This window comes from Salvelinus alpinus, chromosome 37, assembly GCF_045679555.1.
Source record: "Salvelinus alpinus chromosome 37, SLU_Salpinus.1, whole genome shotgun sequence".
NCBI lineage: Eukaryota > Metazoa > Chordata > Actinopteri > Salmoniformes > Salmonidae > Salvelinus > Salvelinus alpinus.
In genome coordinates this window covers 6,215,090-6,240,945 of record NC_092122.1, presented here as the reverse complement: position 1 = coordinate 6,240,945, position 25,856 = coordinate 6,215,090, and the positions used below count along the sequence as shown (strand labels likewise).

Here is a 25,856-nt window from a genome sequence, read left to right as displayed (position 1 = left end):
TCTCATATTACTCTCCAAATAACATCACCTAACCCGCCACCGTGATTGGAGATTCCTGAGTGTACGTTACCTTTCCTCAGCTCCTCCACAGCCCTGCTGTCAGGGAGAACAGGGACTCGTAGATCTATACAAGGGATGTGCAGCTCTATAGCAGAGTTACCAGCGCTGGGCAGCTCCACTAGGACCTCTCCACTAGCCTCCCCCAGCACCACAGACCCCTGAGGATTGGCCCCTGCTCTGTCAACCTCAGACACACCACTACCAGTCTCACTCTCAAAGTAGAAGATAGAAGAAAGACCCTCTAAGTCACCGCTGCTCTCTTCCTGTGTCTCTCCCTCTGTTGTGTCCATGGCTGAGGCCAGTGTGAGTGAACGTAGGTCTGTCCCAAGGGAAAGTGTTGCCCCTCTCGGCCAGTCCTGACCTAGGGTGACCCCGTCCCCGTAGAGGCCAGAGCCTGACCCACTGATGTCTGTCTGTCCAACCTGAGAGGTCACAGTCTGTCTGTCCGACCTGGAGTCCTCTTCAGAGGGGCAGACAGAGGGGGAGAGGGTGGTGTCTTTTTCGGAGGGGGTGACAGACAGGTAGAGGGTTGCTGTCTCTTCTGAATGGCTGAGAGAAGGGTGCAAGGTGGTGTAGCCCCCTTGGGAGGGTGTGAGAGAATCCTCTTCAGAGTGGGAGACCGAGGGGTATGGGGCTGGAAAGTTGAGAGGTTCTGTGGGCTGCTGAACCCAAGTCCCCCTCTGAAAGCTGGTACTGACTGGAACAGAGAGGCCTGTCTGGTCAGACTGAGTGTGAAAATAAGCACTAAACTGAATACATAACACATCAGACCACCAGAGAGGAGCATAAGAACCACAGAGTCTGAGTGGTTATACAAAGCAGCCACCAGAGGGCAGACTGGAGTCAGGGAGGAGCAGCCAGGTCACACACAGCAAGGCGGGTAAAGAGTCCCAGAAGAAGACATAAGACGTGAATCCTTATGATTCAAGGGAAGGAAGACAGACTGGCAGAGGAATACCACCACTGCTGGATACTGGTAGGAGACATGGATCTCTGAAGTACCAGTGGGAACCAGTATGAACCACTGGGCAGCCAAAGGATGAGAGAGAAGTTGAAAAGGGCAGATCACTATAGACAGACACAAAGAGTGACTGCTACAGCACATCACCAGCGTAACCACCATCAGCCAGTAGAGCGCCAGTCCCTTCACCACCATCATTATCCCCATCTTAGGTCTAAGCGGCAATATCACTCTTATCAACAGCACAGCAGCAGAGAGGTACAGGTCACACAACCAAAACACAACCATCATTCATCCATCAAACAACCACCACAACCAAACAATGTAAGAGTGCACTATACAGTGCCACTGTGTCATTTATGTGTCATTTATTTTATATGTACACACACACAGACATTTACAGCATACATGCAGGGCTGCAGGGTAAACAGGTGTTTCTTACCGGTGAATATGGGCTGGGTGGTGTGCTGTAAGACCTTGACGAGGCCTGAGGTGGTGGAGGAGCCGTAGGCCGTGGAGAGGGAGTTGCTGGGACTTGAAGTCCTGGATCTGACCCAGGGCACAGAGGGGGTTGAGGTTACAGAAACCGGGGTCTGTTGAATAGGGGTGGCCCTTGTCACTGTGCTAACTCTATTATGAGACAGTCCGGAGGTCAAAATCAAGCCCCTGTCCTCTCCTTTCACTGTGACTTTAGGTCTGGCAGTAACCGGACTGAGAACTCTATCATCCAGTGTTTTGTTCCGTGTTGTTTTAGATGGCGTAGTCGCAAACTCTAAGGCAGTGGCGTTGACAACGTCCTCGTGGTAAACATCAGTGACCACCATGCCCCCCGCCGGAGGGGTGTACATATCGCTCTCTGGGGGTAGCAGGCCGATACCGGAAATGTCAGGTTTCTGGGCAGCGGAACCACGGTTTTGGTTCCGGCTCTGCTGAGGCGACCGCGACAATGAGGCCTCCTCTGTGATTTGCCGGCGGACAGGCGGCGGGCTGGTCGTCCGGGAGACGGGAATCAGGAAGCCCGGCTGGTCGGACACCATGGTGGCGCTCTTGCCGTTGGAGGCGGTGCTGGTGAAGGGGCGGTGAGGAGGGATACGCTGCTTCTTCTTGTCCTTCCTAGTCTGGTCCTTCTTGGGCTTGTCCACCCTGGACTGGTTCACAGGGTTCTGGTCGATCCGGTTCTGGTCATCTCTGGTCCCTAGTGGTACCGGCACAGAGCTCATCTGGGAGGCAGCAGTGGTGGAGGCCTGGTCAGGGAAAATCTGCTGGCGATCCTCTCTGGTTCTGCTCTCTTCTACTGGGTTCTGGTCTACTGGTTCCAATATATCCTCAGGTTCTGTATTGTCTGGATCAGACTCAATCTCTGGAGAAAAGAGAATGGGTGGGTATATATATATATATGTTAGACAACTGTTATCATGATGAGTACAACTATTTTGATATTTTTCGTACTTACTTTCAAGTCCGTTAACCTAAGTTCTTTACTCTCTCCTATGAATCTCAGTGGTATAGGCTCATGCCAGATACAGTTTCAGCCTTTTTCTGGACTAAAAATCATTTTTAGAATCTGGTTTCTCGTGACAGCCTGAACACTAAAATGTTTGGCTGTGGGTGCTGAGATTATAGCTGGTCTCACCCGGGTCCTCCTGAGGCATGTCCACTATAATCTGGTCACTCCAGCGTCCCATCAGGCCATTGGTGCAGACAGCTACCACTTGGACCACATAGCTGCTGTTGGACAGGAGACCGGGGATGATGGCCCCCTGAGAGAGGGTGATTGATCAGTAACAGGTCAGTCAACTCATCAATACATCAGCCAATCACACTCATCAATAAGTCAGCCAATCACAGTAGTGACAGTCAGTGGCTTGTCTCAGCTTTTTTCACCCTATTTAACAGATGAGACTGATTTCTGATTGACATGCAATGCTATCGATTTGTGTAAGAAGGCACATCAGGTCAGGTGAATAAAAACCATCACACACACAACAAAAAAACACACAACAATCACATCTGTATTGATATTGTATATTGTAAACCTCTGGCCAGATGGTTTACAGGTATTTTTTGGTTATCACTATGGCAACAGTTTCCAGGAACAACACAATATTTACATCTGACAGTTATTCAGAAAATAATCATAAGGGAACATGAGAGAGAGAAAGCGAGAGAGCGAGAGGGAGAAAGAGAAAGAGAGAGAGTGAGGGAGAGAGACGATCCACAGACAGACAAGTAGTCCCTTCGAGCACTAACTGGTATGCAACAGTAGATGGATAAGTAGACAGGTGTATTACCACGTCCTGGTCTCCGTCGGTGCGGTACTCGTGTTTGGGCTGGTTCTGGTCCTGCAGCCGCTGGTAGGTGACAGAGTACCAGTCGATGGTGGTGTCATACACCACACGGGGGCGCTCCCACATTACCATGATGGTAGTGTCGTTCTGGGCATCCGCCTGCATGTTCTGAGGTTCCGAGCTGCACACTGGAGAACCCAGAAAAACTAGGTTAGATTACGTCAACTATAATCTCTGATGATAACATACGTTTGTGTCTGGTTATCAACATTGTCAGGTTGGGAATATGTCCATTTTTAACACAGGGGAGACAATGGGAAATTGGGATTGAGCTTTCCTAAGGAAAACATGTAGGTAGACAACAGTGTCTCTCTTAGAGCAACACTGGAAGAGGGAAAGGAAGAGGTGAAGGGAGACATTTTGGGTATAGATATGGAAAGGGGATAGATATCCATGCTTTTAGAATTTTGCATTTCTGAACAGACATATTTCAATTTCAAAAAAGAGAAAATGTTAAATAATTTGCTACACTGAAAGAGGTTTCCTAGCAACCCAGAGTGCTTATTTGGGGTCTTTTTAAAAGGCAGAGTGAGAAAGAGAGAGAGGAAGGGAAAGGGCTTTTGATGAGCTGCACTCGAAAGACCTTGGGAGTAGGCTCTAAAACATCACTAAACACTGAAAATATAGGAGAACCTCAATTGCAAACTCCTCGCGTCCTGGCCTCCTTAAAACCAATTGGAGGAGAATGTCTGAGGGGCAGGACCTCTGGCTTTCTCATCCAATGGGTTTTGAGAAGGAGACGAGGAAAGAGGAGGGGCGGTGCAGGAAAGAGGAGTCTACAATTGAGATCTTCCCTATGTGACTTGTTACAAGATCGGGGGCTTTTTGGCTCTAGTTCCTATTTCACGGTATGGCCTGTTAGTGTTACAGTACAGCTCAGTGTGAGTGTGTCTGAATCATGCTATGGTTTTACAGAGGTCAAGTATGGGAGAAGAGAGGAGCCAGGAGTAGGGTCAGCATCTGGTAGTTAGGGTGGGTGCTAAAGGTTAGGGGTCAGGTATTGGGGTCAGTGGTTAGATAAGGGTCAGGGGGCAGGCATTAAAGTAAAACGGGTACATACTATAAATGAGAACATCCTCTGTCCCTGTGTGAGGAAAAGGTGAAGACCAGTTAGAGTTAGGGGTTAAAAGTAAAGGTTTAGAGGTCAGGGGTTAAAGGTTAAGGGTACATACTAGGAGTGAGGACCTCCTTCTTTGCCAGTGTAAGGTGAGGGTACGGATTAGGGGTCTAGGGTTAGAGGTTAGGGTTCAGGGTATAGCCTACAGGTACGAAATGGGGGTGAAGATCTCAACTGTGCCTGTGTAGAAGGAGTGTGAGGGTCAGAGGATTCAGGGTTAAGAGTTACGGATACATACTGGGAGTGAGGACCTCCTCTGTTCCAGTGTAGGAGGAGAAGACCTGGCCCAAGAACTGCTGCTGCTGCTGTCTGAAGTTGTTCTGGAGGTAGTCCATCAGCATCACATAGCCTGCCTGCTGCATGGTCATCACCTCACAGAACACCTCCAACTGAGAGGGAGAGAGAGAGAGATATACAAAATAGGACATTTGTAATGTCCTTATTCTTTAGGAACTTCTGTGAGTGTAATGTTTACTGTTCATTTTTAATTGTTTATTTCTCTTTTGTATATTATCCACTTCACTTGCTTTGGCAATGTTAACATATGTTTCCCATACCAATAAAGCCCCTTGAATTGAATTGAATTGAGAGAGAGAAATACATTGAGAGAGAGAGGGAGAAAGATATTGAGAGAGAGAGAGAGAGATGAGAGAGAAAGAAAGAAATTGAGAGAGAGATGTGCATTCATTTTATGTCTTGTGTGCTTCCCCGAAGTACCTTTAAGAGTCATCAGCTTGTTTCTGCCACTACCTTACTTCTCCCTTCCTAAAACGAGCAGGAAGTGGAGGGGAAATGGGAACGTCTTCCCCTGTGGAGGGGGAGTTGTTGTCTCTGTAGTGTCTTCCTGCTCCTACTGCTACTGCTGCTGTAGTGAAATATTGATATGTTGTGTGTGTGTAAGGTCTGATAGTGGAGGGTTTAAAGGATTGTCATGGCTGAAATCAGGGAGAGTGCTGCTCTATTTTCGTGGTGTCTTTGAGAGGCTGAGATCTGTGCCCACTGAGTATTGATGCCCACGTCACTTGGCGTTTTGCCAGCCACACACACACACACACACTCCTGTTCTCCTGCTCTTCTCTGTTCCTCACACTTGGGAAGCTGTCTCACTGTACGACATCATCGTGACACTGCCTCACTGTATGACATCATCACGTGTGTGTGTACCCCCACGTTTATGTTTGTGTGTGACACTCACCTGTGTCTCAGAGATGGGCACGGTGTGTTTGAAGACGATCCACTCCACCGTCTCAGAGCAGGGCGGGGAGGTGAGGGAACCGTTGTATATGTAGTATTTATCAGTAGAGTTCGGGAGCAGAGCCAGCAGAGAGAAGGGCTCGACATTCTCAGTTTTACCTGAACGATAGAGAGTGATAGAGGGATGTGAGAGTGATAGATACACCTGCTTTTCAGTAGGTCACTGGGACTCCTGAACCCTCCGAATATAGATATAGAAATAATAGAATGTAAAAATAGAGTCAAATAAATAGAGTAGAACAATGAGCAGCTGCATACCAAACCTGCTGACGCTGTTGACGCCTTCTATGATGGTGTTGTAGTTGTCATTGTTATCCAGGCTGGTCTGTAGAGAAGAAATCACAGTGAGCTGACATACTAACATGCTAGCATACTATCTAGTATGCATCGATTCATGCTAAGTAGTATGCAGTGTGGATATTGGATCAGAGCTCCACCTCAAACAGGACGGCTAGCGCTGCGATCCTCCCTCCATCCTTCACCGCGTCGTCTATAGACTGGTACAGGTCTGACTCATAACAGAAGATCTGCACCTGGATCAGAGAGAGACAGAGGGAGACAGAGAGAGAGAGAGAAAGAGAGAGAGAGAGTGAGAAACAAAGACAGAGAGAGAAAGAAAAAGAAAGAGAGAGAGAGAGTGAGAAACAAAGACAGAGAGAGACAGAGAGTGAGGGAGAGAGAGATTGTTATTCATTGTGGGTTTTGTAAAGTCGGCGTAAATTGACGTGTAGTCATACTGTGTACTGTAGGTGCGGTGTGGCATGGCGTGGTGTGTTATTTGCTGTGATTGATTCATTGATTGATGTGCCACCTCCAGGGGGAACTTGAGTCCGTTGAGGCTGTGTTCTGATCCGTCTGAGGAGGCGTTGCAGCGGCCCCAGTGGAACGTCATCCTCCCCAACCTGAACCTGGTGCTCAGACCCCCGCCACTCACATAGTACTCCCCGTCCAGGCCTAGCACCACTGGAACACAACACACATATTAATGCCCACGCAAAAACCTACGTGCACACGCACATGCACACACACAACCATATTACCCACCCACTAGTCTTGCTTGGGCAGCCTTCCAAAGCCTGTCTAGTTCACTCGACTATGTGAGAAGCCTTCCGAGGCTTCCCACCCACCAGCGATGTGCAGGACACACATTCTTTTAATCACAGGTCTCTGGCAGAATACACAATGGTACTTACCGTTTGTACATGCCACAGTCTAATTTCGAATTACAAACACAGAACACGTTCAGCACATTTAAATGTTACATTTACAATAAAACCATAATGTCTTTGAAGCCATAATACCCTTTTCCATATGAAAACACATCTACACATCTACACAAAACATCCCTCCTCTGTCTCCCTGGCCTGATCCCTATCCCCACACAATAGAATCATAATAGATGCTTCAAAGAGATTGTTTTATTGGTAAATTGCTTTTCTGTCAGCGTTTTGGAACAGAGAGATGAATACTACCCAGCAGGCAGCATTTTCATAACACAGCCACAGGGAGACATATTGAAGAGATGATATCCAAGAGTCATTTCATTTCCTCTGGAAGACAGACCTATTATTCTCACCCCTCTCTCTCTCTCTGTCTCTTGCTCTCTCCATCTATCTGTCTCTGTCTCTCTCTCAATAAACCCATCACTCATATTGAGTTATATTTCCATAACTATCTCTATACGTGAAGATTCCTATGACACTGAAACAATCTGTTCTTACTCCTTAATAACCACGTGACGTTTCGTGCCCACTGAACACGACCCGTGATATGACCCTTCTCACACTATAACGCCAACCCGAACTGTACTACCACGGGTAGGGTGTTTAACGGCTCATGTCATACAGTACCTGTGTTGCCGTCGTTGTTGATGGTGGTGGTCTCTGGGGTCTTCTTCTCCCAGCCCTCCAGCTGCAGGCCCTGGTACTCCACCCGGACCTGGGTGAACGTCTCATCAATGTCGATGGGTGACTGACGGGCATTGTTACACGCCGGGTACCTCTTACCCCAGATCTTCTGGTTCAACTGGCCTGAGAAGGAAAAACACAGAGAGGAAGAATCTTTACAATGGATCAGTAATACCGAAGATGGGAATGAGATGGCAAACTGTGATTTGGAATTGACTTCACAGTGCAGGCAGCAGGTAGTGTAGCTGAACAACTCCCACACAACCCTGCAGGGAGACCGGCTTTAAAGGAAACACTTTACAGAGGTCAGCTACAGTAGAGTATAAACACGTTTAGTATTTGTTTCCTGCTGCAAAACATCATTTGTTTTCCATTTAAATAATCCCTCAATATCCACTGTGATGACAAGTCCTGCGATGACCAATCCTCATAATCCTCAAGTGAACTTTAACCCCAACTGCGTTGACACGCAGCACATACAGATTCAGCTCTACTGCGTCGCTCTCTAGTCCAGCAGATGAGGAGTTAACGGAGCAGATGGCCTGACAGTTTGTCACAAATGGCTGGGCAGGTAGCGTACAGATTTAGAAAGTTAATTTGATCGCTGTGTTGCAGGATAAATGTCAGAATATGCAGAAATCGCTCCGCCGTTTCCCGGTTGCTAAAACTCTAGTAGTTTATGTGACAAAATAAGCGAGTACAGTGTAGAGAATCATTGTACCATCCAAACCGCTGTGAAATATATTTTCCATAACCAAAAATATTGTCCTTTCAGCGGTTTGAAGCTGGTGTACAAAACCCAAAGTAAAAGATGCAAAAACTAAACTTAAGAACGGAAAGCATAGAAATAGCGCACATAGAACAGATCTACCGCTTCTTAGACTTGCTTTCAATGAGAACGACAGATCTAGAACTCACATTTCTATGTGCATTTGGTCAGGTCATTTGTAATGTCCACTTTGAAATTTCAGATCCTACATTTGTACATACAGTACATCATATACAGTACAGCGCGTACAGTAAGTACATCCATACAGTAAGCCATATGTACAGTATGCTAGCATACATTATACTGTACTGTGAGTATTATGATATTCCCTGCTGAGTCTTTGAGATGCCTGCTGACCCTGAGCAGGGTGGGGGGCATGTTGCTGTAAAGGAGTAATGAGTCTGTTGTTGTCTGAGCTCAGAGACATTAGCATGACAACGGCCAGGCTGAGGCTGCACACTGAGAGGAGAGGAGGGAAGACTTCATTATCACCTCTTCCTCTCCCCAGTGTCCTAAAAACGACCGTATCTCTCTCCCTCCGCCCTCCCTCTCTCATAATAAATACTCCATCTCGCTGTGAGCTGTGTGAACGAGTGTGAGAGTGAGAGGGAGATATTGTCTTCCCAGAAGCTTTCTCTCTCTCTCTCTCTCTCTCTCAATTTAATTTCAATTTAAGGGCTTGATTGGCATGGGAAACCTATGTTTACTTTGCCAAAGCAAGTGAGATATGTAATGAACAAAAGTTAAATAAACAATAGAAAATGAACAGTGAACATTAACAGTAAACATCTCTCTCTCTCTCGCTCCCTCCCCCTCCCTCTCTCATTTTAACTCTACTGGCTAATAACCCAGGAGAATGAATACAGAGTCATCAAAGTACGACGTCAGGTGCTAAAGATAAGAGTTTATCAGACATGACCGACATTCACAGCCATTTATGGGGTCAAATCATTCCCACTCTGAATTCAGCCGAGTTGAATGACAGTTTATTGCGTTGGTGACAGATGAGAGTAGCTTCTGGCTGTGCCACTTAAATGGTCTGTGGGACAGCAAGGAGTGTGCCTGTCAATTTGGTGTGCAAGTGTGCATGCGCGTGTGAGTGTGTGTGTGTGTAGGTTGGGAAAGAGTTTGACTCTTTATTTGGTGTGTGTGTTTGTGCATGCTCGCATATGTGACTGTGTGCCTGAACATGTGTGTGTGCTTCTCCAATGCTGGCAGCAAAGTGAAAAGGGGCTGTCAGGTGGTTCTGGGGGCCTCATCTGGCATAAATGCCATGACACAACATTACTGCTACACTCACAAGATGCTACCATGGCAACACGTAGCTGCAGAGGTTCGGAGGAGAATTAAGTGCCAGGAGCAACACATATTCTGTCAGTCTTACCAGGAACACACACAAAGGATCTGTACCCCATTACATTGCACTACTTTTAAACCGAGCCTCAAATGACAGATGATTGACATCCCGGTACGCTATGTGACTCACATGTAATGACTGGTCTTTTAGCGAGTCAGTCTTTATAGTAGAGGAGGAGAAACATGGCGTTCTGTTTCTCTGAAAGGTTGAATGTCCCTGGGGACTAGGACAGCCAAATTCTGACTCACACACACGCACACGCACACAAACACACACACAGACACACCACACACACAGACACACTACACATACAGACACACAACACACAGCCACACACACAGACACATCACACACAGACACACCACACACACACAGACACACCACACACAGCCACACACACAGACACACCACACACACACACACATCACACACACACATCACACATACAGACACAGACACACCACACACGCAGACAGACAGACACACAGACACACACACACACACACACACACAGACACACCACACACAGCCACACACACACCACACACAGACACACCACACACAGACACACCACACACAACCACACACACAGACACACCACACACACACACACACACACACACACACCACACACAGCCACACACACAGACACAGCACACAGACACACCACACACAGACGCACCACACACAGACACACCACACACAACCACACACCACAGACACACCACACACACACACACATCCACACCACAGACACACCACACACACCACACACACACACACACACACACACACACACACACACACACACACACACACACACACACACACACACACACACACACACACACACACACACACACACACACACACACACACACACACACACACACACAGACACACCACACACAGCCACACACACAGACACACCACACACACACATCCACACCACAGACACACCACACACACACATCCACACCACAGACACACCACACACACCACACACACACACACACAGACACACCACACACAGCCACACACACAGACACACCACACACACACATTCACACCACAGACACACCACACACAGCCACACACTACCTCTTTGTCCTCTCAATAAAGAAATCATCACGACTTACCAGCAGTCAGTGACAGTTCTTTAAATGGCTAAAGAAAGAGGATAACCCCCTTGTAATAGGGCTCAGTGGAGCAGCACTGACATTTTGGAGATGTGTCCAACTTGTCCAAATAAATAACAGATCATCCCTTAACATATCACTATCATAACTCTCTCTGTTTTCTGTTTTGCAAAGAGCTTTGTAGGATGAAAGACATGAAATGGATGAAAGACATAATAAGGATAAAAGTACCTATTCATCCTCCGACGTCCCACAAACAACATCTGCTATTGGTTGTCTGATAGATCAAGCCTACTTTCCTGTCTTGTATTTTGTAGAATACAGCATGAACATTCTTCACTCTGTTGCCCTTTAATGTGAGAAGACATAGGCAGCAAGGAGAGTGGATTCAAGCAAATGAATTCATGTATTATGTATGTTAGGATTTCGGTAAGCAAACACACCATCCTTGTGTGTGTGCGTGTGTGTGTGTGTGAGGGGAGGGGGTACTGTTCCTCCACTCGTCCCTCGTCCCCCCCCCCCATTTGTCAACTCTACTAGAGGTCCTCAGTCAGTGTAATGATGCCCTGAAACACATCACCATCCAGCATGACTAAGTCTCTTCCTGGGTCTCTGAGTCCTGCTGCATTATTACCTAAGCCCCAGCTACTACACTATTACCCCAGGGCCTAACCCGAACCCAAGCTCCGGAGAGGGAGAAGGGAGCGGGGGCAACTCAACCCTTACCTCACCACCAACCTCAGCAGCTCTAGGACAGGAGGGGGAGAAGACGGCTGGAGACAACTGGAGCAGAAACAGCACTAACTAACGACTGCCTGTATGACTAAGAAAGCAGAGCTTTGAGGTGGTGGTTAACAGCCCGTTAGAGCCGTTAGAAGCTGCCGCAGAGGCTGCTGTCTGTACTGAATGTGCATTATGGCCGGCCAGTGTGTTTGTGTAAGACTGGGTCCGTCCTGTGTTAGCCCGCTGAGCATTAGCTTGGGGAGCTAACGCAAGTCTTCAGGTCTCGGGCGAGGTTAGTCATCACGCCAGCCACCTCCGTTACATGTTGATGGAGAAGAGAGTTGGATCATTTATTCTGTCCCTTGTGTTAGAGCCCAGCAGAAGGAGAAAGAGGCAGACAAAGAATGAGGGTAGTGTAGGGACACACAGGCCCTGTAGCCATGAGAAGGAGATCACAGGGTTTACACATGCAGGAAATGGGCTGCTGTGGTGGCTGGGGACCCTGTCTCGCATGGCCTACACTGGGGCCTTGGGGTTATCAGAGGATAGAGACTACACACTCACACTGGCAGATGGAGACGGGGGAAGGGGGGTTAACGGATCATAGGGACCCCCTGGGGAGAGGGGTTAACGGGTGGATACCGTGGATTTGTACTGTATCAACTTTGGAAACACAAACAGTAGCAGAGCACGCAAGGATACACAGTCTGGAAAAACAACACATATATGAACAAATATGAACACAGAACCTGACATTCAGTATATACAGTTTATCACCTATGTGATTGTGATAGTCTCCCTGTACCAAGATAAATCAGAGAAATTACATTTCGTACTCCAACTCAGGGGACTCTTGACAATCTAATTCATGCTCAGTATAATATAAATCATACAAATGGATCTCAAAAGTAAAGAGCCACTTAATGGGAGTGCAACCTTGAGCCAAAACATTCTGCGCAAATGTGGTTGCATACTCCAAGAGGATTGCATATTCCGTAAAGGCTACCAGCATTAAAGTTTAAAAGCTAGCCTCTCACTTCCTCTTCACGTTCTCTGTGTTTCTCTCTCTCCATAGGTCTATTCTCTCTCTCTCTCTCTCTCTCTCTCTCTCTCTCTCTCTCTCTCTCTCTCTCTCTCTCTCTCTCTCTCTCTGTCTCTCTCTGTCTCTCTCTCTCTGTCTCTCTCTCTCTGTCTCTCTGTCTTTCCCCATTTCTCTGTCTCCATACTGTGCGCTGTGCCTCACAATGAGGTGTGCGCTTTCACATGTTAATTCTCTTCCTCACGGCTCAGTACCTCATACTGACAGCACACTCACTACTGTTATATCACGGGCTGATAAACAAGTCCGCTCCACAACACACACACACACACACACACACACACACACACACACACACACACACACACACACACACACACACACACACACACACACACACACACACACACACACACACACACACACACACTCACAAACATACACACACACTCACAAACATGCACACACACACACATGCATGCACATACACACATGCACAAACAAAGGCACACACATGCACACAAACATGCACACACACACAACACACACTTGAGCCCTGCAGTCTCTCTCCCGTCTCTCTGGGACTCAGCTTGTTGTGACGGGGCCCTGAACTTTGAGAGCAGCAGAGTGGAAAATGTAAAGTATAATGCCTATTACCAAACAAGCAGAATTGTTTCTTATCTGAATACAAATTGACAGACAGAGTCTAATGAAATTAAGTCAAGCAATTTGGGACGAAAGATGGAAATCATACAATGGTACATGAAAGAAAATGCCTTTCATGCCTGAAAATACGTTTCACTGACTATTTCGCTTTTTAACGTGACTGGCCCTTAGAGCAATTGAAACGCCCTTGCTCAATTTCCCTCAACCAGAACACAGTTAGATTTGAACAAGCTAGACCAGTCAAGTCAGCTCTATCTCACTGATGGAGCAATCCCTCCTGGTAGGGGCTTAGGATAACTGAGCTTAATCCCCTATGTCTGTCAGCATGTGGAGAAAAGACCGGCAGTGCTGGTTGTGTTGAGCAGGTTTAACATTAGTGCACCGGTCAGGTAGTGTATGACACTATTCTATATACCATATGCTCTGATCTGTCACTGAGAGGCAGAGTAGAGGCAAATGCCTGCAGGGTTTGCATTATACGGTCGTGGCCAAAAGTTGAGAATGACACAAATATACATTTTCACAAAGTCTGCTGCCTCAGTTTGTATGATGGCAATTTGCATATACTCCAGAATGTTATGAAGAGTGATCAGATGAATTGCAATTAATTGCAAAGTCCCTCTTTGCCATGCAAATGAACTGAATCTCCAAAAAACGTATCCACTGCATTTCAGGCCTGCCACAAAAGGACCAGCTGACATCATGTCAGTGATTCTCTCGTTAACACAGGTGTGAGTGTTGACGAGGACAAGGCTGGAGATCACTCTGTCATGCAGATTGAGTTCAAATAACAGACTGGAAGCTTCAAAAGGAGGGTGGTGCACGGAATCATTGTTCTTCCTCTGTTAATCATGGTTACCTGCAATGAAACATGTGCCATCATCATTGCTTTGCACAAAAAGGGCTTCACAGGCAAGGATATTGCTGCCAGTAAGATTGCACATAAATCAACCATTTATCGGATCATCAAGAACTTCAAGGAGAGCGGTTCAATTGTTGTGAAGAAAGCTTCAGGGTGCCAGGACCGTCTCCTAAAGTTGATTCAGCTGCAGGATCGGGGAACCACCAGTACAGAGCTTGCTCAGGAATGGCAGCAGGCAGGTGTGAGTGCATCTGCACGCACAATGAGGCAAAGACTTTTGGAGGATGGCCTGGTGTCAAGAAGGGCAGCAAAGAAGCCACTTCTCTCCAGGAAAAACATCAGGGACAGACTGATATTCTGCAATAGGTACAGGGATTGGACTGCTGAGGACAGGGGTAAAGTCATTTTCTCTGATGAATCCCCTTTCCGATTGTTTGGGGCATCCGGAAAAATGCTTGTCCAGAGAAGACAAGGTGAGCGCTACCATCAGTCCTGTGTAATGCCAACAGTAAAGCATCCTGAGACCATTCATGTGTGGGGTTGCTTCTCAGCCAAGGGAGTGGGCTCACTCACAATTTTGCCTAAGAACACAGCCATGAATAAAGAATGGTACCAACACATCCTCCGAGAGCAACTTCTCCCAACAGTCCAGGAACAGTTTGGTGACGAACAATGCCTTTTCCAGCATGACGGAGCACCTTGCCATAAGGCAAAAGTGATAACTAAGTTGCTCGGGGAACAAAACATAGATATTTTGGGTCCATGGCCAGGAAACTCCCCAGACCTTAATCCCATTGAGAACTTGTGGTCAATCCTCAAGAGGCGGGTGGACAAACAAAAATCCACAAATTCTGAAAAACTCCAAGCATTGATTATGCAAGAACGGGCTGCCATCAGTCAGGATGTGGCCTAGATTAAATTAATATTTGTGTCAATCTCAAAACTTTAGGCCACGACTGTACATCGACTCTTGAGGGTGCCCGAAGTTTCTTGGGGGTGACCTACGCTCACATTGGTATTTCAGCCCCCTAGCCCCCCCCCCCCCCCCCCCCCCCACACTGTAATTCGAAACCTGAATACCCCACGGCATGCATACTGTTCATGTAACTCTACTGACCTGTGTAGGACCAGTCGATGTCGTCTGTGAATTTCCTCTGGGCCTTGAAGTACGCCTCTGTCAAGGCCACTATAAGAGAAAGGGAGAGAGAGAGGGAGAGAGAGAGAGAGAGAGAGAGAGAGAGAGAGAGAGAGAGAGAGAGAGAGAGAGAGAGAGAGAGAGAGAGAGAGAGAGAGAGAGAGAGAGAGGAGAGAGAGAGAGAGAGAGAGAGAGAGAGAGAGAGAGAGAGAGAGAGAGAGAGAGAGAGAGAGAGAGAGAGAGAGAGAGAGAGAGAGAGAGAGAGAGAGAGAGAGTGTCACGCTTCACTGAGAAAAACATACACACTATGTCACGTGAGACCCCAGCACCTGCTGCATGACACTGTATATGAAGACATACTTCTTCTCTCATGTCAAAGGACACATCCCGACCACTTAGTTTACTTATAGGGATATGATTGAGCTGCCATTTGTTGAGTGTCTCTCAAAACTGACTCTCTTCACAAGGGCAGGGGAGAGAAGGGTACGGTGGAGAGGGGTGAGGCACAGGAGAGAGGGGTGAGGAAGGCGATAAAAGCGGTGAGTCACGAGATAGAGGGCACTTCTCTCTCGCTCCTTCTCTGTGACTGATGAGGGTCACGTTCCACCCACTTTCTATGCACGCCACAGTGCTGACTGTTCCAGCCCCTCTCATCCCTCGTTCATGCCTCTCTCATCCAGCAGAGTTCTCTGTAAACAGCTTGGTTTAATGGGAACGTGATGAAGGACTGGTCATCTTTACCGACTCACCCAGAGAGATCACGTTGTTCTCCCCAATCCACATCCACATAGTGATGTAGTGAGCTATCTGCTACAGAGACAGTAGAAGGTAATGGCTACATGGTGATGTGTGGGAACAACACACGCGCGCACACACACACACACTGTGGAGGAGATGAGACACATCAGTAGAGTTCAGAAGGTCCAAAGTAATTACTGGAAAGAGACAACAGTGTTGAGAGAGATGAATGGTGTAGAGAAAATGGCTGCTTAATCTGTATGTGTGTGTGTGTGCCTTTGTGTGTGTGTGTGTGTGTGTGTGTCTGCTACGGCACAAAGTATACACACATCTACTGCTCTAATGGATTTCTGCCTCCTCCTCCTCTTTGTATATCTCTTTCCCCTCCATCTTTCTCCCCATTTTCACTCTCATTACATTATCTCTCTCCATATCTCTCTCTCACACACACACAGAGAGGCTTCGGGTTGTTTTACACTATCAGAGTGTCGCTGTGTAGATCGAATGAAGGATATTAACATTAGTGGATTTAATCCCACAGATCTTAACAGGATGGAAGCCTAATGATCCGTATCAAAGTCCACTTTAAGAGCACTATACTTTACCTACTGCTGACATTTACACTACTGGGACAATCTTCCTCCTACGCCCTCCTCTTACCGCCACTCAAACCTCTCCATTTCATATAGCTCAGTTACCCAGTGGACACGCTCTTTCTGACCCGGTAATGTCCGAGGATAATAGTGCTCTCTGTGCCATGTAGGAAAGGAAACAGATAGCTGGGAGCCCGGTGTGTGTGTGTGTGTGTGTGTGTGTGTGTGTGTGTGTGTGTGTGTGTGTGTGTGTGTGTGTGTGTGTGTGTGTGGTCACTGGTCACTTGTTTTACTGGTTACGGCTTGTTGACTTCCACTGGTTCATGTGAGAAAATGAACCAAAATCTGTAGTGAGAAAAATACAAAGTATTGTTCACTTCCTCAAAATCTAGTTACTCACATTGCTTTGTATCTACCGAGCTACTGCTTAGTTACTAACCCACCTGTGTTGTTGTTAGCGCTAGGGGTCAGATTTATTTTCTTTCTTAAAATAACGTTCCCAAGGTAAACGGACATTTTCTCTGGCCCAGATAGTAGAATATGCATATAATTTACAGATTAGGATAGAAAACACTCCAAAGTTTCCAAAACTGTCAAAATATTGTCAGTGAGTATAACAAAACTTATTCCGCAGATGAAAACCTGAGAAAATCTAACCCGGAAGTGATATTTTTTTTAAAAGATCTGTGTTTCCTGGACCTGCTTTCTTCCATTTAAAGGGGTATCAACCAGATTCATTTTCCAATGGCTTACTAGGCTGTGACCAGGCTTTAGACATAGTTTCAGGCTTTTATTTTATATTTTATACCCCTGATTCTGCTGCATATATATATTATATTTTTATATCTTCCATTTTCCTTTTGTCTCTTAATGAATAGGTTATGGTCCGGTTGAATTATTATCGAATATGTTTGTTAAAAACAACCTGAGGATTGATTATGAAAAACATTTGACATGTTTCTACGACCATTACGGATACTTTTTGGAATTTGTTTTGAACGGAACAAGGCTTTGGTTTTCTGAACATAACGCGCAACCCAAATGGCGTTTTTTTGTGATAAATATTTATCGAACAAAAATAACATTTGTTGTGTAACTGGGAGTCTCGTGAGTGCAAACATCCGAAGATTATCTAAGGTAAGCGATTCATTTTATTGCTTTTCTGACATTCGTGACCAAGCTAACCAAGCTAATATAAGGCTAACTGTTCTAGCATTGATTGCTACACTCACAAAAGCTTGGATTTCTTTCGCTGTAAAGTATATTTTCAAAATCTGACACGATAGGTGGATTAACAACAAGCTAAGCTGTGTTTTGGTATATTTCACTTGTGATTGCATGATTATAAATATTTTTAGTAATAATTTTTAATCTGATACGTTTGGGAATTTTCTTCTTCCTTTCAGGACCGGAACGAGGCTGTAGTTTTCTCAACATAACGCGCAACCCAAATGGCGTTTTTTTGTTATAAAAGTAATATTTATCGAACAAAAATAACATTTATTGTGTAACTGGGAGTCTCGTGAGTGCAAACATCCGAAGATTATCTAAGGTAGGCGATTAATTCTATTGCTTTTCTGACTTTCGTGACCATGCTAATTTGGGGCTAGCTGTTGTAGCATTGATTGCTACACTCACAAAAGCTTGGATTTCTTTCGCTGTAAAGTATATTTTCAAACTCTGACACGATAGGTGGATTAACAACAAGCTAAGCTGTGTTTTGGTATATTTCACTTGTGATTGCATGATTATAAATATTTTTTGTAATATTTTTGCATTTGGCGCCCTGCAATTCTAGCGGTTGTTTAGGAAAGTGATCCCGCTAACGGGATTCGTAGCACAGAGAGGTCAGAGGTTAAGGGTCATGATGACCCACTCTGTTTCTATCCTATGTTGTTGTCACATGGTAGGCCTAATACTCCATATAATCCTATTGTTTTTACCATACTGTAAAAAACTAAGACGGGGGGAATGAAGGGAGAATGTCCATTGTCACCATTGAAGAAACAGTCATTGAAATGAATACATACTCTCCATTCTATAGCATACGGGATCTAGGATAGGTCTTTGCCATGTACCGCTGACCGCTGTTTGATGCCACAATACTAACTGTATGCTTTAACTTCTAGAGGGGAACAGACCTGGGAAAAGAAAGAGCTGTACTGCACACACACACAGCCCCCCCCCTGTGACAGATCCGTCTGAGACCCAGTGTCCTGGCCCTGCTCCAGGCTGTGTCACAGAGAAAACCCAGAGGCAAATTAGATTCAATCCCTCACAGTGAGATATTAATGAGCCCATTATAAACGCTAGCTACAACCTCTCGGCTCTCTCACTCCTTCCTTTCCTCCCTCTTTCACTCCTTTTCTCTCCTTCTTTTGGTCCTCATCAGCACTAACGATGGGGCCCATATACGACTATATCACCAACGAGCGTGTCACACTCAAGCCGGCCTGAAACCTCTCGGCTTTCCCTCCTTCTCACTCCTTCTCACTCCTCTTTCTTTCATGCGCTCCTTCTATCCATCTTCTCTCTGTCACTATCAGCTCTAATGATGGTGCTCATAAATCCATCTTACAGTCACACTCAAATGTTCCTGTTTCTTCGGTTCAAGGCCAACCTGGTTTCTAACTGTCATTAAGTGAATTAGTTGGACACGGAGTGTTGACCTCTTCTTTTAACCCCAGATCAGATAGACTGAGTGGGCGCCTGCCCTGCCATGGTCAGGAACTAAAAGCGGATCTGTTACAATAGAGCCAGTCATGACAGAAAGGTCAAACCTGAACACTCTAGTCTAGACAGAACATGGAGTCGCTGACCTGGCCTTCTACTAATGAGTAAGGACAGTGTATAACCATGGATGGATGGATGGTGTGTGTGTGTGTGACTGTACTGTACACTGTGTTGTTGTAGCAGAGGAGAGTCTCACTAGAATGTTAATGAATAGCCGATTTAGTGGACCCCTGAGAGAGATGAAAGCTGGCTCAGACTGAAACTAAAAGACAGGAAGGATTCACTTTACTCTGGCTCAGCGCATGTGGTTCACTTCACTGTCCCTAGGGACTCTCCGTACAGCCACGGTCATGGTCCGTTTACTGGGGCGTGAAATCACGTATCTGGATCATACAACACATCCTCCGTCTGCGAGGGACAGGAGTAATATGCTACTCACATCACACAAGAGGCACTGAGACAGAAAGACTGGCACCATCTCTGAGTCTGTGAGGGGACAGGAGTAATATGCTACTCACATCACACAAGAGGCACTGAGACAGAAAGACTGGCACCATCTCTGAGTCTGTGAGGGGACAGGAGTAATATGCTACTCACATCACACAAGAGGCACCGAGACAGAAAGACTGGCACCATCTCTGAGTCTGTGAGGGGACAGGAGTAATATGCTACTCACATCACACAAGAGGCACTGAGACAGAAAGACTGGCACCATCTCTGAGTCTGTGAGGGGACAGGAGTAATATGCTACTCACATCACACAAGAGGCACCGAGACAGAAAGACTGGCACCATCTCTGAGTCTGTGAGGGGACAGGAGTAATATGCTACTCACATCACACAAGAGGCACTGAGACAGAAAGACTGGCACCATCTCTGAGTCTGTGAGGGGACAGGAGTAATATGCTACTCACATCACACAAGAGGCACCGAGACAGAAAGACTGGCACCATCTCTGAGTCTGTGAGGGGACAGGAGTAATATGCTACTCACATCACACAAGAGGCACCGAGACAGAAAGACTGGCACCATCTCTGAGTCTGTGAGGGGACAGGAGTAATATGCTACTCACATCACACAAGAGGCACCGAGACAGAAAGACTGGCACCATCTCTGAGTCTGTGAGGGGACAGGAGTAATATGCTACTCACATCACACAAGAGGCACCGAGACAGAAAGACTGGCACCATCTCTGAGTCTGTGAGGGGACAGGAGTAATATGCTACTCACATCACACAAGAGGCACCGAGACAGAAAGACTGGCACCATCTCTGAGTCTGTGAGGGGACAGGAGTAATATGCTACTCACATCACACAAGAGGCACCGAGACAGAAAGACTGGCACCATCTCTGAGTCTGTGAGGGGACAGGAGTAATATGCTACTCACATCACACAAGAGGCACTGAGACAGAAAGACTGGCACCATCTCTGAGTCTGTGAGGGGACAGGAGTAATATGCTACTCACATCACACAAGAGGCACTGAGACAGAAAGACTGGCACCATCTCTGAGTCTGTGAGGGGACAGGAGTAATATGCTACTCACATCACACAAGAGGCACCGAGACAGAAAGACTGGCACCATCTCTGAGTCTGTGAGGGGACAGGAGTAATATGCTACTCACATCACACAAGAGGCACCGAGACAGAAAGACTGGCACCATCTCTGAGTCTGTGAGGGGACAGGAGTAATATGCTACTCACATCACACAAGAGGCACTGAGACAGAAAGACTGGCACCATCTCTGAGTCTGTGAGGGGACAGGAGTAATATGCTACTCACATCACACAAGAGGCACTGAGACAGAAAGACTGGCACCATCTCTGAGTCTGTGAGGGGACAGGAGTAATATGCTACTCACATCACACAAGAGGCACCGAGACAGAAAGACTGGCACCATCTCTGAGTCTGTGAGGGGACAGGAGTAATATGCTACTCACATCACACAAGAGGCACTGAGACAGAAAGACTGGCACCATCTCTGAGTCTGTGAGGGGACAGGAGTAATATGCTACTCACATCACATAAGAGGCACCGAGACAGAAAGACTGGCACCATCTCTGAGTCTGTGAGGGGACAGGAGTAATATGCTACTCACATCACACAAGAGGCACTGAGACAGAAAGACAGGCACCATCTCTGAGTCTGTGAGGGGACAGGAGTAATATGCTACTCACATCACACGAGAGGCACTGAGACAGAAAGACTGGCACCATCTCTGAGTCTGTGAGGGGACAGGAGTAATATGCTACTCACATCACACAAGAGGCACCGAGACAGAAAGACTGGCACCATCTCTGAGTCTGTGAGGGGACAGGAGTAATATGCTACTCACATCACACAAGAGGCACTGAGACAGAAAGACTGGCACCATCTCTGAGTCTGTGAGGGGACAGGAGTAATATGCTACTCACATCACACAAGAGGCACCGAGACAGAAAGACTGGCACCATCTCTGAGTCTGTGCAGTGAGACACTTCAAGAGCTTTAGCAGGGCAGAAATGCATCCACGATGCCAAATGCCAATGGTCATCATTATTCTTTCCTTTGATCAATACACACTGAGAACATTCTAGAGAGCACCTGTTGGACATGAAGTGAGATATACATATACCCTGCCACACCCCATAACATGTTCATGTCACAGCTGCTGGGACTGAAAGCCATGTGTGAATTAGTTCTCTCCTAGCAGGTTTAACTTGCAGGTCTTCCACTGGAGTCATACAGGGGGAAGATTGAAGAGGGTGAGGCCCAAATTAAACGGGGGATATTGCCTCTGAGCGCTGTCAAACGCTGCATTGTTCCAAGGGGACTTATATATATAACAACATGAATCAATCTCATGATGATGTGTGTCGGTCTTTGAGAGGGCCTATGGGAATGTGTCATGGTCCAGCTGTTGCAGTGAGGTCAGAGGACGTGTGACATGTGGTAACCGTGGGAACGTGAGACCTAGAAGCCTACTTGTGGAGGTGGTAATATAGGGGAACAGCTGGGGGTTAGAACAACTGTTCAGAACAACTGGACAGTGGAACGACAGTGGAACAAATATCCCTCTTGGGAACGATAAATCTTTTTTTTATTGACATTTCTTCATTGTCCCCAAGAGGGAAATTTGTTAATCCACTATCAAGTTCTCTTCTGCTGCATAGCAATTTGGCCAGTGTTACCTAGTGTTGATTTTTAGTGTTACATTTCTAGTGTTGATTCAGGTGTTAAATTAACTCCGTAATTATTAAATTAACACTCATTGGTGTAAAAGACCCCCAGTGTTGGTTCAAATAACCAGTGTTAAACCAAAACCACGCCCATCATTATCATATTTCCCAGCATGCTGCATTTCAGGTTGATTTTTAGAATAGTTTTTTCAATATCTCTGTTTCTGCATATAAATAAATAGATTAATTAATCTTATTCTACTCAAATATAAATAACATAAATGTTTCTAAACTAATCTAATCTGTTAAGCGGACTTATTGCAGCTGTTACTGAAATGGTTGTTCCAGTTTAGATAATTTATGTAGTCTTGTATCTTAGCCTTCCCAACCCAGCAGTCATTCTTAATGCAGGTTGTGTGTGAATAAAAATTCTAAATGTTGGATATCCCCACTCTGGCTGGATTCTGATATGAATTACACATCACTTTACAAGCAAGCATAATGTGACTTGCAGGCCTGATGTAGCCTGTAAACCATGAGTTTCATGCCACGGCATTAGGGTAAAACTAGCCCTGTGTTGCAGTGTGTTAAAGAATTGACATAACATATTTGCTTAGGGTCTCACTTGGTGAAGGCCACAAGACTGAACATGGATGAATGCAACAACCATGTCTCAACCAAAACCAAGGCTTTACACTAAGCAGTGAGTTAATTTAACACTGAAAAGTGTGGACCCGTATAGACACTGGACCAGTGTTAAATTTAACACTCTCAGTGTTGATTTAACATTGGAGAATTTGCTGAGTGGTTTAACTTCACCTTCTGTTGAGAACAACTGGGTTTTTAACCAGAGACATTGGCGCTAAAATGGCTCCGAGTTTAAGACACTGGACAGAGCTGTCCTGTTCTCAGTGAAAGGCCCGTGGAAGGTCTGCTCGTGCATCATGGGAGTTTGTCTTTGACATTCCATTTCTGTGACAGATTCTGTGCCTCTGCGACTACTCCTCCCCTGATTCTGCTGCAGCCATTGACAGAAATGAGAGTGTGCTGTGCATCGCACTCAAGAAGAGCCCATCAATCTCCTCTATGGTCCTGCACTCTGAAGGCTGTGTCAAGGTAGATTTTTTCCAAATTCTGTTTAATGAGATTAAGTTGAATGCCGATGGAGAGGGTTTACTTGTCCCCTCCACAAAACTCTCCATGAAATACAGCATTTGTGAACAAACAACCCATGAAAAAGCCTGTTATTAATGTGAGCCGCTAGCCAGGGAGTTTCCTGGTGAGGGATGGCCTAAAATAATAAACACAAAGTTTCAGATCCTTCCTCCCAAGAAGAACTCATAAATAAATCAGGCACAGAGAGAGACACCCCCGGGGAGGGGAGAGAACACAGAGAGCTGGAGAAAGCGGAGGAACAGAGAGCTTCATAATGCAGAGCCAGTATTTTAGAGCCAGGTACGACGCACAATTGGCATAGCGTCGTCCGGGTTAGGGAGGGTTTGGCCGGTAGGGATATCCTTGTCTCAGTATGTAAAATGTAATAAAATGTATGCACTCTACTGTAAGTCGCTCTGGATAAGAGCGTCTGCTAAATGACTAAAATGTAATGTAAATGTAGGTACAGTCACTGCACTAACACTGGGGTTGTGTGGTTGTTGATGACATAAATGCTCAGTCCCACATTGAAGTCATGACTGTGTGTACACTGGTAGTGTGTTTATTTGTTACCTGGGTACGTAGGATTGTGTCCATGTGAGTTGGTGGGGATGGTGTGTGTGTGTGCACGTGTGTGTGTGTGTGTGCACGTGTATGCTAGAACCAGTCGGTTCTCCCACTCTGAGTGCAGTGAAATGCACCGTGTTCATCTGCTCAGCATCACAGCACTGAGCTACATAAGCATTTCAATAGTCTAATGTGGCTTCCTGGAGGAAAGGAGACGAGAAGAGGAAGTGACAGACAGTATTGAGATGCATCACAGGTTTCCCATCAGTTCCATCAGCATGCTGGGAGCATCAGCACTGGACTCCTTGACAACCGTATAATGTCTTGTGGCGTCTGGCCACCCTGATTTCCACACTGACATCCTCTGCTGCCTCCCCCATCGCCATGGACACACACTCCCCTATCTTTCACTGCCCCCCCACCCACCCACCCAACTACCTTTCACTTGAGGTTCCCCTCCATCTTTCACTGCAGTCTGCAGCCCCTCTCCCACCGGCTTTCCCTGGGTTCCCCCGGCCTCAGTCATCTCATTCCCCCAGACCCACCATCTCCCACTGCCTCTTATTTAAGTCTCTCTCCTTTAAACAACACTGTCCTTTGTGACAGACCGCACAGCCACAGACAAGCCTTGCTCTTGTCAGGCATCTGGGATGCTGGCCTTCTAGGCAGAGTTCCTCTGTCCTGTGTCTGTGTTCTTTTGCCCATCTTAATCTTTTCTTTTTATTGGCCAGTCTGAGATATGGCTATTTCTTTGCAACTCTGCCTAGAAGGCCAGCATCCCGGAGTCGACTCTTCACTGTTGACGTTGAGACTGGTGTTTTGCGGGTACTATTTAATGAAGCTGCCAGGTGGGAACTTGTGAAGCGTCTGTTTCTCTAACGTACTTGTCCTCTTGCTCAGTTGTGCACCGGGGCCTCCCACTCCTCTTTCTATTCTGGTTAGGGCCAGTTTGCGCTATTCTGTGACGGGAGTAGTACACAGCGTTGTACGAGATCTTCAGTTTCTTGGCAATTTCTCGCATGGAATAGCATTCATTTCTCAGAACAAGAATAGACTGACGAGTTCCAGAAGAAAGGTCTTTGTTTCTGGCCTTTTTGTGCCTGTAATTGAACCGTCAAATGCTGATGCTCCAGATACTCAACTAGAATAAAGAAGGCCAGTTTTACTGCTTCTTTAATCAGAACAACAGTTTTCAGCTGTGCTAACATAATTGCAAAAGGGTTTTCTAATGATCAATTAGCCTTTTAAAATGATAAACTTGGATTAGCTAACACAATGTGCCATTGGAACTCAGGAGTAATGGTTGCTGATAATGGGCCTCTGTACGCCTATGTAGATATTCCATTAAAAATCAGCTGTTTCCAGCTACAATAGTCATTTACAACATTAACAATGTCTACACTGTATTTCTGATCAATTTGATATTATTTTAATGGACAAAAAAATGTGCTTTTGTAAGTGACCCCAAACTTTTGAACGGTAGTGTACATTTTTCTAAACTAATCCAATCAGTTAGTTAGATTTATTGCACACATTACTAAAATTGTTGTACCGGTTTAAATGGTTTAGGTAGTG

The 25,856-nt window shown here is 46.1% G+C and overlaps 1 protein-coding gene across 4 annotated transcripts in view; it reads right to left on the bottom strand.

The window, feature by feature from the left end:
• ptprz1b (protein tyrosine phosphatase receptor type Z1b) overlaps positions 1-25,856 on the bottom strand; it is a 61,443-nt gene that overhangs the window by 20,924 nt on the left and 14,663 nt on the right. For 2 of the 4 annotated variants that reach the window (XM_071386558.1, XM_071386559.1), the window contains exons 2-12: positions 15,320-15,388; positions 7,591-7,770; positions 6,552-6,703; positions 6,178-6,273; positions 5,999-6,065; positions 5,682-5,839; positions 4,725-4,875; positions 4,430-4,453; positions 3,313-3,497; positions 2,655-2,781; positions 1,464-2,381 (exon numbers count right to left, since the gene is read on the bottom strand). In XM_071386558.1, the coding sequence (XP_071242659.1) occupies positions 1,464-2,381; positions 2,655-2,781; positions 3,313-3,497; positions 4,430-4,453; positions 4,725-4,875; positions 5,682-5,839; positions 5,999-6,065; positions 6,178-6,273; positions 6,552-6,703; positions 7,591-7,770; positions 15,320-15,388 (2,127 nt within the window). The remainder of the gene's footprint in view (positions 1-1,463; positions 2,382-2,654; positions 2,782-3,312; positions 3,498-4,429; positions 4,454-4,724; positions 4,876-5,681; positions 5,840-5,998; positions 6,066-6,177; positions 6,274-6,551; positions 6,704-7,590; positions 7,771-15,319; positions 15,389-25,856) is intronic. The other 2 variants (XM_071386560.1, XM_071386561.1) reach the window with 1 other exon arrangement.